At 38.0% G+C, this 12,437-nt stretch overlaps 1 protein-coding gene across 3 annotated transcripts in view; it reads left to right on the top strand.

Moving 5' to 3' along the window:
* znf644b (zinc finger protein 644b) overlaps positions 1-10,130 on the top strand; it is a 41,878-nt gene extending 31,748 nt beyond the window's left edge. For all 3 annotated transcript variants that reach the window (XM_042005602.1, XM_042005604.1, XM_042005603.1), the window contains 3 exons: positions 6,286-6,402; positions 6,505-6,595; positions 9,569-10,130. In XM_042005602.1, coding sequence (XP_041861536.1) covers positions 6,286-6,402; positions 6,505-6,595; positions 9,569-9,746 — 386 coding nt within the window. In that variant the 3' untranslated portion in view covers positions 9,747-10,130. The remainder of the gene's footprint in view (positions 1-6,285; positions 6,403-6,504; positions 6,596-9,568) is intronic.
* Positions 10,131-12,437: the final 2,307 nt, after the last annotated feature.

Genomic DNA, 12,437 nt, shown 5'->3' with positions numbered 1-12,437 from the left:
ATAATTTTCTGCTCCTCTATACAGTAGCTGCTCTGCAGGATTTCTCCATGTCTGTGATTGGTCAGATGCTGCAAACTCCGCCCCTTTTATGTGAGCATGCTCTGATTAAGACTGGAAAACTAGGGTTGAATTACCGAGTTGATAACCAGCTTCGTCTCACCACTTATCCAGATCCCGAATGTCTGGGTAAGTCAATCCAGGTAACAGAGAGAAATCCGGATTTGTAAATCACGTCTTGTCGTACAGGCCTCTGGTCAGCTCCAAATAAAAATATTATCTGTTGTTCAGTGATGGCAGCTTTTATTGTAAAAGGATTTTATCACCAAAACGGACATTTAAACTTTATCTCACAGCTCAGCAAAGTTCTGAAAACCCCGAGTGGTCTGACACCATTTTCGTCTTTTGAATACTTTTAGGTTTTCCTTTTTATACTACACACAAAAAGTAAATGTTTATCATTCATGTTTGGTATAGTTTTTCATTTTTTATTTTTCCCCCAGCACATCCCAGCAATTTAATTTTGACTTTAACCTTTTTGTGCCCAAAAACATGCAAATATTTAAATCCAAAAGAAGAAGGAAAAAAATCTATTTATCACACTAAAACCATCAGAAATAACTTTTTTTGTTCGTTAATATGACAAAACAATGACAATATATTGAAAGAAAAGCAACACTCATCCATCACAGTTTTATTCTCTGTTAAATATTTTTATATCATCAAATACAAGAGATCATTTCTCCGGTTTTATACTGTCAATCACAGTTAAACTAAAACTGTTCATACTGTCCCTGCCCCCTTACATGTGTTGGATGAAACAACATACAACATACAAATAATTTTATTGGATAAATATATGATTATATAAAATTGTTACAGCTAGTTAGTTAATGGTGAAACTGTTAGAGCTGATGCACAAAATCCCTTTAAATGGAACCCAGCCGAATCCATTTCTGTTCGTGTTTTTGTCAAATCTGTGCTGGAAATTAAGCTGCAGTATTTCGGACTGTATCTGATTACCAGTCTGTTAGATCTGGAGATCCTCATGCTACCAGCCAAACTAGACACTATTACATTACGTACATAAGTTAGTTTTCATCCTAAATATCTTTTTACACATTGAGTTTAGAAAGTTAGCCCTACTGCTTTATTTAGTTTCTAGTCGTCTGCAGTTTATGATAAATGTGGATTTTTGTAGCACAACATGCTAGGGTTAGCTATGTTTACGTTGCAGTACAGGAGATGTTTCTGTGTTGTGTGAGTTGAAGCTGATTTGCTAGGGTTGCTTTATCCATTTTTTCATGTTATTTTATTTTTTTGCCAATAACTTGTATTTACTCATCATTTGACTTTTCGCACCAACTCCTGACACTTGTTTTAGCATAAGTAGCTAGTTAACGCCACATTGAAGCTATCTCCTTGCGGCTATTGTTATTTTAGTAAACAAAGTTTACTAAACTGTTTAAAAGCGTCTTTAAAGTGTCAAATCAGCTTCTGTTACACAATTATTAATGAATGAAAAGTCATGTCTGTTGAACAAATCATTTGTGAGGTAGCCTACTGTGGTTCAGAATGATCTAGAAGCAGAAGAAGGTCTTACCCAAAGTTGAGATTCAGACTGTTTTATGACTACTGTTCTGCCATTAACCATTGTGTTATATTGAGATTACTTAACACAGACTTTATGCCAGAGCAGTTTTAGATGATAGGACTATAAAGTGATTGATACATTACAATAATTGTAACAAACTCAATCTTATATTACAGCTCTTAAGCCTGAAAGTCAAGGAGACCACACATGCCCCCTGTGCAAGGGCTGGTTTGATACTAAAACTGGTCTTTCCAACCATGTGAGGGGACATTTGAAACGAGCGGGCACGAGTGTTATCAGTGGTAGCAAGTCACCTCTGTACATCTTAAAGAATCTGCTAAAGAGTCAAAAGGAACATCGAGACATTCTCCAGGTCTTAAAGAAGAACCGGATAATTTTACAACTATTGGCTTTTCAGAAATTTATTGGGAGTAACAGATCAATCCTGATGCGGAAACGTATCCCTGAAAAAATCCAGAATTGCATCAGGGCCCCTGATTTCCTGCTGGACAGCTTTGTACAGACATTGGAGTCAGAAAGAAAAAAAACTACCTTTAAAAGCACAAAGGGGTGGAAAGGTATCATCAAGCACCTTGTTTGAACTGCTCAAGATGAAACGAGAGCATAGAAGGTGCTATGAGAAACAACTGGGAAACCCCTGCAACTGGGAAGATTTTAAGTAAGACCGAAGATAACGTGGAGGAGATGCAGATGTCTGGCCTGGAGTCATGGTATGGAGCCATATGCGCTCTCCAGATAGCAAAAAAATGTTTGGCCCAAATGTGCATTTTTGTTTGGAACAAAAATGGCCAAAACTCAGCCTCAGCCACATGTGCCCCACAAGGAAACTGCCATAAGTAAAGACTCCCATATTAGGACAAATTCTGGCCCACAAAATACTTGACATAATCAACGTCCAGGCCAGTAACTGAAATCCAGGCCACATATGGCCCACAGGAGACCTGCCATAATCCAAGCCAGGCTGGCAACTGACATCTGGTCCATATCTGGTCCACACATCACTTGCCTGTGCCGTATCTGAGCCATAAGTGCCAAAAGTGGCCCAGATTTGGCCCAAACGTGTCTGCAATCTGCTTGGGTTTGAATGCAGTTTCACATTTGAAAACTCTCATAGTGATGCACACTCTGCAGAAAAAGTTAGATTTTAACTTTCAGGTGAAATTTATGGAAAATGTAAAAAGTTGATGCTGCACTGATATTTTTGTTTATGAATTTGAAATATTTTAGTAGACTCATACAATTGTAATTTATTAATATCAAACAATTTACTGAAACAAAAGCTAGCTCGGGGTGGTTAAATTCTTCAAAACTTGTCATGAGCTAGGTGTGGTCTTGGTCTGATGATGTGAAAATGTGATGGGTATGATGAAGAGGACTGTTCAGATACAAGCTGTCATTGAACCAAACATTTAGTGCTCCAGTCATGGTTAAGACATGGTGTTTTTGTGGTAAATCATCTTGTTAGCGAACAGTATGTAATACCAGTGGTTCCCAACATTTTTTTTCAGGGATCCCCTTCATGCATATATTAAAATGCTGTGAACCCCCTGCTCCACCCTGTGCAGGAACCATGCTGGTTTTAGGCTTTCAAAAGTGAGATTCTCACCATATATAATGTATTCTTGTTGAGTCCTGTCCTTTGATAAAGCCAAAGTTAAATGAACAACTTACAGTCTTACTTTTATTCTTTAAAATAGAGACAATTTGTGGACATTAATCACAATGGCTCTAATGTTCAAAGCCTCAGGGACCCCCTGTGCTCTTTGGGACCCCAGGTTGGGAACCACTGTGCTATACAATAAACACTTAAACAGTGAACAGTTGTACATGTCCTTACAGGAAAAACTACATGGATTTCACATGAACCAAATGTGACCACATGTGATCAAAAACATGTGGCCACATGTGCAAACATGCAAACCATGTGTGCAAACACTTGGTTTTGGAATGTTTACATGTGAAGAACAAGTGAATCACATGTGGTTGACACATGAATCACATGTCAACCGCATATGTCAATCCCATGTGATTCACATGTAAAAGTTCCAAAACCATGTTTTTGTACATGTGAATCACATGTAAACGTTCCAAAACCACATCTCTCATGTGTGAATCACATGGAAATGAATTCCACGTGTGGTTAACATGTGCATGTAAATGTGAACCACATACACATACACACAAACACGTGACTTTGGAATGCTAAGATGTGAAGAACATGTGAATCACATGTGGTTGACACCTGAATCACATGTCAACAGCATGTGTCAATCACATGTGAATCACATGTGAACTTTCCAAAACTATGTTTCCACGTGTGAATCAGATCATAGATCACATGAAAATCTTTCCCAACCACATGTTTACACAACTAGCTCACATGTGCATGTACATGTGAACCACATGGTTTTTCTGTAATCATTCAGAGGTTTAGAGAAATTACAATAAAGTTCTTCTGTAAAGGTTAGAGGGTATTTTAGGTTCATTCTGACATCAAACAAAGGGCCAAATATGCCAAACTTGTAATGAGTGTAGGTTGTTTTGGTTCAGCTGTATAAAAGTAACATATGTTCAGTAGATTGGAGCTTGATGAATGTCAGGAAATCTTTGGTGGTTTTTTTTCCACCAAAGATTTGTGTCTAAACTTTCGAGTATGTCTGACTTGTGAATAAGATATTAACCATTGCAGTGCAGGAAAATTCCTCCTCAGCTGGATCATTAATTTATTATTCTTATTTATGAATGTATTTTGTGCTAATTGTTTTTGAATATTTTGGATGACCCCCAAATATACAAACAAATGCTTGCAAAATGCAGTGTTTGTATATGGTCACTTTTTCTCATTTTTCAGTAATTAGCTGTTTCCTCACTGATGCTAAATTTAATTTGTATTGTGTTGGTAATTTGAGTTGGAACAATGTCCACATCTTTGGTTTTTGCAGCATTTCCCCCAGTCATGAAGATTTAGCAATGAGTACTTCATGTGTTTCTTACCTTTATGATAAGCAGGGGAGCATTTTAGCTTTGCTTGCTTGCAGAGAACTCCACAATTCATTAAACAGAGACTGAAAATCAATATTTCATTGCATATTTTGCAGTAAACCCCAACATAGATCATATTTTTCTCTAGAGAGAGCAAAGAATATTCACAACCATTTGATTTGTGAGGAAAAAAAATGAAATGAATGTCGCCAAGGTTCTTTTGAACTTCATGTTAAAAAATCATGAGCTCCTCTTGATGCTGAGTTTGAAGCCCTTCATCCATGTGTGCACAATTTTGTTTAATGTCTGTCCAAATCAAATTTTCAGTCAGGTGCTTTGAAAGATGTTGGTAAAGATTTCAAATTGAATAACTCTGTTGAGTTCTATTTTATAAAGACATCTTTGTTATAAAGTTCCAGTGGCAGCTGCAGTGCACTTCTAAACATGTTTTCTTGCTATGTTTACACCTAAAAATGGATTCAGTGGTATTAAAATGTAAGATAACAAAAATTAGTAACTTAGCATGGCAAAATGCAGTCATCGTAAGCTCTATCTCCACTTCACCTGCTTATTTTTTACAATCATATCTGATCAGCCAATCAGATGTTAGCATCTTAACACACGTAGTCATGTAGACATGGTGAAGACGACTTGTTGAAGTTCAAACTGAGCATCCGAATGAGGGAGAAAGGTGGAGCGACTTTGAATGTGTCATGGTTGTCAGCTCCACATTCAGATGCTAGGCTCAGAATCTGGTGGAGACATCATGAAAACATGGATCCATCCTGCCTTCGATCAATGCATCTTCTGATGCTACTTCCAGCAGGATAATACACCATGTCACAAAGCTCAGATCATCTCCACCTGCTTTCTACAACATGACGATGAGTTCACTGGACTCCAACGTCCTCCACAGCCACCAGATCTTAGTCCAGTAGAGCAGCTTTGGGATGTGGTGGAACGGGAGATTCTCATCATGGATGCAGCCGACAAACCTGCAGCAACTGTGTGATGCTGTCATGTCAATATGGAGAAAACCTCTGAGGAAGGTTTCCATCACTGTGTTGAATTTATGACACCAAGATTTGAGGCAGTTCTGCAGGAAAAGGAGGTCCAACCTGGTACTGACAAGGTGGAGCTGATAAAGTGGCAGATGAATGTAAATAAATATGTTCTTGAGACAGTTTTGTTTAATTTGCTCTTAAATTTTAAAGTAAAAAAATTTAAAAGTGAAGAAGTTGTAGGATAATTGCAGCTCTTTATATTCACTGACAGACAGTTTTCTGCCTTGCCACTTTTCTGTCATCGGTGTGCGTGTGTGTGTTTTGGTGTGTGTGGTTTATGACTCCTCTGTGACTCTCATGTGGTGGTGTATTGTATGTGAAAATAGCCCCCCCGAAGACACAAGATTGTGTTAAACTTTACAGGTAACACTTTCCAAACAGGAGAGTGCAAATCAGATGCTTGGAATGAGAGGAGGTGGAAGAAGACTTGGGAAAGCGCTGGGAGTAACAGTTTTACCTGATAATAAAATTAACTCACAAACTCAAACAGCGTTCCACAAAGCTTCCCTCAGTTATCTCATGTGCAAGCTAAACTGTCCCAAAATGAGTCATCCAGTAAAATCTGTTATTAAAAATTGTGAAAATTGAAAATATGATGAGACATTTTTCCACTGTTTTGCCTTTCAGGGCAATGCGATTCAGAAAATGTTGATATTCAGTGTAAGAACACTCCTGCCGCCACACTTCCTTGTCGTATGCAAGCATCTGCTCACAGGAGGAGGACGGGTATTTCTGGAGAACCAGGTAAGGTTTATGAAAGCTTATTAAAATGATGTATTCAACGGGCATCTTGTGAAATAAAATGTATTTCTCTGGATTAAGCAGTATGGTGTTTTTATTTTCCAGGTTTGGATTATAAGCTGAAGAAACCAAGACCTGGGCTAAAACAGAAGATTTTTACCTCCTTGGATACCAGGACATACACATTCACCTGCAGGTACATGAAGCAGAAAGTTAAAGATGAGGCTCTGAGTGTGGAGAGAGATGGGGAAGAGCTCAGTGTTCACTTACATGGACAATAACCATCAAATAAAGGACAAACTGGAAGATGTATAAAGGCTGATTTATGATTTACTCATAAATGTGAAATAATTTTTGTCATCAGAGATTGATCAAATTACTTCTTTTACAACATTTCTGCATACAGTTCAGATTGTAGACCATATTGATGAGTCAGTGACAAATTAAGGTTAATGCTTCTTACTTTTCCATCATGTTCAGCTGAATACAGCAATGAGAGCTCTTAGTGTCAGGACACTAAGCTCTGTTTGCATCCCTGGGAAGGTGCTTGGATCAAGAAATGTTTGGAGCCAGACATGTACAGAGAGAGACTCGACTTCATCCAAGTACACGTGTATAAAATATGATTTGTAAACTGTGGAAACCATTTTGTGCCTTAATATACGTAAATTCATACGCAAAATTCAAGCAATTTGAACACGCAAAATGAATCTACTTATGCACACAATTAACTACTAAAACATTCATATAAACCCGACTCCAAAAAAGTACCACAATTTTAAGATATAGTATGTACGGTGAACCTCTGTCCATCTTTCCATCTGAGAGACTCGGCTTCTCTGAAATGCTCCTTTTATACTCTGCAGTTCTACTGACCTGTCAATCTAATAAGCTGTCAAATGCTCCTCCAGGTGTTTCTGATGTGTACCAGTTACTTTTCCAGCCTTTTGTTGCTCCTGTTCCAACTGTTTACAGATGTGTTGCTGCCATCAGAGTACTCATTGGTAAAATGTCCAGTTTCAACATCTAATATGTTTACACCAATGGTCATAAGTTTGGGAACACATTCCATTAAATCCTATGACAAAGCGTCCCAAAACTTTTGGAATTAAGGTTGTATTTTGCTCACAGATTTTTACCCTCAACCTCACAGGATGTTGGTAGAAAGCATCCATCCCATTTTCTTCCAACCATAGAAGATCTGATTATAATCCAGATGACCCAGCTTTCCACTTGCATTTGAATGCACCACATATTTGTGGAACTGTGAGGAATTTTAATATGTAAATGGATCCCAGAACACCACATGCTGTTCCAAAGCCTCTACCACCTCTACGAAACCATCCATAAATGTAATCTGGTGCACGCACATCAGGCGATGTGTGCAGTTAAAAATTTGTATGACTACTAAAATGATCACATCTGTGATATAAAGGGCAAAAATCTCTGTGCAAAATATGAATGTTTGTGCAGTTGTGTGGCTATAAATGTAATGGACTGTTTACAAATACACAAAGTTATGCACAAAATAGCAGCACATTTTCATGTGTGAGTTTTACAATGGTAACCATATCGAGTCGGTTTTCTCTACATAGTCACAGGCCTGAGTTTTCCTAACCTGCTTCTCTGCAACCAGTTAAAATAAAGAAAAATGCAACTATTTGAACTATGACCAATAAAAACAAAACAAACAAAAAACCCTGACAAGTGAAGCAGAGAAGTTGTAGTTTTATTTGTTTACGTATATTCTTTTGCTCCTCCTTTGCTGAAGTGGAGCTATTTTCTGTATAACTGCTGTTTAGGAAGAAGATCCCAGTCCAGAGCAGCTGATTTGCTGGTATGTAGCAAGCATAATCACAGCTCTTGAAGCTTTAGCTCAACTCTTGTAACTAGTGTAAGCAACAGCAGGAACAAAGCTCGATCAGCTATATCTCCTCAGATAAAGGAATAATCTTTTAAAATAAATATTTCCCTGCAACTGATTTTTTGCAGTTTTAACAGGCTCTTCAGGTTCACCAGCAACAGTTTAAATGGGACTTTCTTCTTCTCCCATTACTCACTGGAGGTTAGTAATGGATTTACACACATCAGTCACTGCGACAAGCTAACATGTTCCTCGTAGGATGTGAATTATCTTTTCTGATTTTAACAGTAGATTCATGGCTGATAGCTTAGTTCTGCACTCAAAGTTCACATGTGACCTTGAGGCCTTTTGTGAAGTAACACTGATCATTATGGGATTCTGATTTCTGAGAAAGATTCCTTGAAATTAATTAGTGGTCTATGAATACACTGAATCTGATGCAGCGTTGTACTTGCAAGAAACACAGGAGCCGACTTTATGCAAATGACCAAAAAGAGTTATTTGCACCAACCTTTGCATAAAAAAAAAGAAGAACTAGCAGAAATAAAACCGTCTGCATGCCTTTCCCAACACAAAGATGTTCTCTTCACTCTACGTTGCACTTCCAAGGTCTTAATATTGCCGTCAGTCTTTTGTCTCCTCTGACTTTACACATGTGGATCACATGAAGCCACCTGTTGCCCAGGAGCAGCCATATCCACAGAAAAGCACATTTAACCCTTCATAATCTTTTATTTAGTCAAGAATTAGACTAATCCTGACTATGTTCTGCTTTCTTTTAGTTCTTTGTTTATAGTAACCACTGACTTTAACTCTATCTGAAACCAACATGGTCAAGCCTCCAGATGTAAAAGCAACAATAAAAATGTTCATCTCTGTTATGATTTTCAGGTTTGCTCCCCATATCATCGTTAAATAAGCCAAAACTCCATTGCTATAGGACGCTATTACAGTTCAGTTTTGGGCACACACTGAACTATTTTGAGGCGAGAGTTTGGTTTTGCAAGAAGATTATGAGGTTTTGTGAATGTAGTTTGAAAACTGGGCTTTGTGTTCATAGTTTGGAGAAAAGGAGAGAAGCTTTGGAGAAATGCGTTGTAGCAATCGAGAAAAACTGTAATCCAGAACAACTGTTCCAGGCACCGTGTTTTAAAACAGCCCTAGACAAGCTAACCTCCCAACAACCATTCCCTCTAACATGCAAATGTCTCTTAATAGACTCTGAGCCTGATTTTGTGGAATCAAGTGGCCATGACTGGAAGTAATGTCTCTAATCTATGACTGTTATCGCCTTCATTTCTACAGATTCTGTGACCTAGTCTTCTGTGGGCCCTTATCAGTCCAGGAGGAATGGATCAAGCATTTGCAGAGGCATCTTCTGCAGACCAGCATGCCCCACTCAGGGATGAGGATGGTAGAAGTTTTGGGCCTTCATCCCAATATAAAAACAAACATGTACAGTGAGCTCATGGGAACCGAGTAGTTTTAGCCAAGCAGGACCTCCCACTGCCTCCTGATTTGGTGCCGTATTTCTATTATTATATCATCCTTGTAGACGTTTATAGGTGTAAAATAGTTAACTAAGCTACTTTACCATAACGTACAGTATATTATTAATGCCTCGTATTCGTAAAAATGAATTACAGAATATTTTAATGCTCCATTTTGCCTTCTTGTAATTAATACAGGTTATTTGGCAGCATGACAAACGCACTCGTGTGGAAGCTGATCAGATGCAGACCTGCCAATGATTTATTAATAACAACTTATAAACTTTTCCAGCATAGAACAAACGTGGAACATGTTTAATATCTGACTTCATAAGTAGGTTTTCACCTTGGCAGGAAAGTTTTGAGGAAATACAAACCAAAATAAACGTATTTATTTTTTCTCTTGTACATAGACTTTATTAAAACTTTGCTCTCTTAAGCATCTGTAAGCAACTGTTTTGTTGGGACAGCTTGTTTTCATGTTTTCAGCTTAATTATTAGCAGTCCATATAAAAATAATGTTTCTGGGCTTCATAACAGCAATGACACTATTTTATAACGACAAAAGTTTTTTTTTTTTATTTGCCGTATTTATAATATTATGAATGGATATTGAAATATGTGTGTATAGATTTTTCCTTTTTGGTTTTTCCAGCAGTCATGTGATCTGAATGTGGTTAATTTGGTTCAGCTTATGGTACAAATACATGAAATACAAAATACTTATTTCACACTAAGCAGTTTTGATGTCTTCTTATTTGAAAGCTGGAATAATCTTTTTTAAAGAAGGCCTGAAATGTTGGTATTTGTTGGTACTTTTACTGGGATATTTTACTGAACTGTATTAACCTGCATACTTCAGTACAGTATGGAGTGAGGCATCTGATGAGTTTACAACAGGACTTCTGGTGAGCTGAACTAAAGATTTCACAACAGTGTTCACAGAACTGAACCAGATGTTTTGCATATTTAGAAAGAGATTAAATTGATAGCCAAATGTTGCCCCTGTTGGTTAAATTATTTGTATTGTGCTTTTTCTTATTGTTAGCATTATAATTTAATTAAAAGAGTTCTTGCCTGTACAGAAATCATTAATATTTACACATCAGAAAATGAAAGGTTTTCTAATTTTAACATTAGTGCCTATGGCGTGGGCAGCTTCCACATCTGTGAAGCTCCATCAGTGCTGAAAAGTACATGGAGGTTTTAGAGCAGCATCTGCTCCCATCCAGACAACGTCTCTTTCAGGGAAGGCCTTGCAGATTTCAGCAAGACGATGCTGAACCACATCCTGCATCCATCACAGCAGCATGGCTTCACAGGAGAAGAGTCCGGCTGCTGAACTGGCCTGCCTGCAGTCCAGACCTTTCACCAGTACACAACATCTGGAGCATCATGGAAGCAGGAATCCAGCAACCAAGGTCCAGGACTGTAGAGCAGCTAGAATCCTGCATCAGACCAGAATGGGACAACATTCCTCTCCTAAAACTCCAGCAACTGGTCTCCTTACATAACCCCGGAACTACTTTTTACCCGTGCCGAACATGACCCTGGAACTACTTTTTACACCGTGCTAAACATCACCCTGGAACTACTTTTGCCATCAGATTCACTATCAGCTCATATTTTCCATCAAATGATAAAATGTCTGTTTATTTGTTTATGTTCTACTGGGAATAAAATATGGGCTGGTGAGATCTGGAAACCATTGCATTCTTTTTTTTATTTACATTTGATGCTTTTTTTTGGAGCTGGGAGTGTCCTAAAGGAACTTAAAGGTCAGTGTGATCCATGAGTAAATATAAATATTGTTTTGTTACTTTTGATCAATCAAGGAGAAAAATGCAGGAATATAATTTAACAATCTTAACAGAATAAAACAAAAAGACACATTCCTGGTGGATTTTATGGAATAAGACTTTATTGTGCACTGCGTCTGTTAAACTGCACCATAAGCCGGGCAACAACAACCTCAAACATCACACTCATTTTTGTTGCCAAAATCTAATTTCATAATTAATGGAAGGAAAGTGTTTGATTACAGAGCACAGATGCAACTTTTAGCAGCAGCTGGAGTTGCAGCTTTCAGTTGTCTGAAGGTGTTTTATGTGATAATGAATCATTCCCCACAAACTCAACACCCAATTTTACTTGTGTTTGAGAAATTTATTTGTAATCATGTTGAGTGAAAAGTACTTCTTTTACTTCATTGTTTAAAACGAAGTAGAACAGGCTGAGTGTTTGATATATGTGATGCTTATAGCCACTTCAGGGTTGACTACTTACCAGTGATAAAGGGGGCTAACCCTGTAGTTTATCTTGGGCAGTATTTAAAGCAGCGATCAAAGCTGTACAAACCAATTGTCATCATGTTTCTCCAGAGGGAATTTTGAAGTACATTAATGCTCCTTCTTTGGGAAATAATTGTGCCTCTCTGTGACTTCATTAGGTCTCCTAGCTGTTTCAAAAGATGTTCTCTCTGGAGGTTGAAAGCCACATTGCTGGCAGACAGCATCCCATGGGGCTGAATGAATAAAAAAAGGGGAGATTATAATGAGATTGAGTTAGCCATGACCAGAATTGGGCATTTCATTATCCCACTGACTGCAGAGAAAGAGAGAGAGAGAGAGAGAGAGAGAGAGAGAGAGAGAGAGAGAGAGAGAGAGACATGGCTGACAGAAAGA

Source organism: Melanotaenia boesemani, chromosome 14, assembly GCF_017639745.1.
Source record: "Melanotaenia boesemani isolate fMelBoe1 chromosome 14, fMelBoe1.pri, whole genome shotgun sequence".
Lineage (NCBI taxonomy): Eukaryota > Metazoa > Chordata > Actinopteri > Atheriniformes > Melanotaeniidae > Melanotaenia > Melanotaenia boesemani.
The sequence above is the reverse complement of the archived record's forward strand: the minus strand, read 5'-3'. Positions and strand labels throughout refer to the sequence as shown.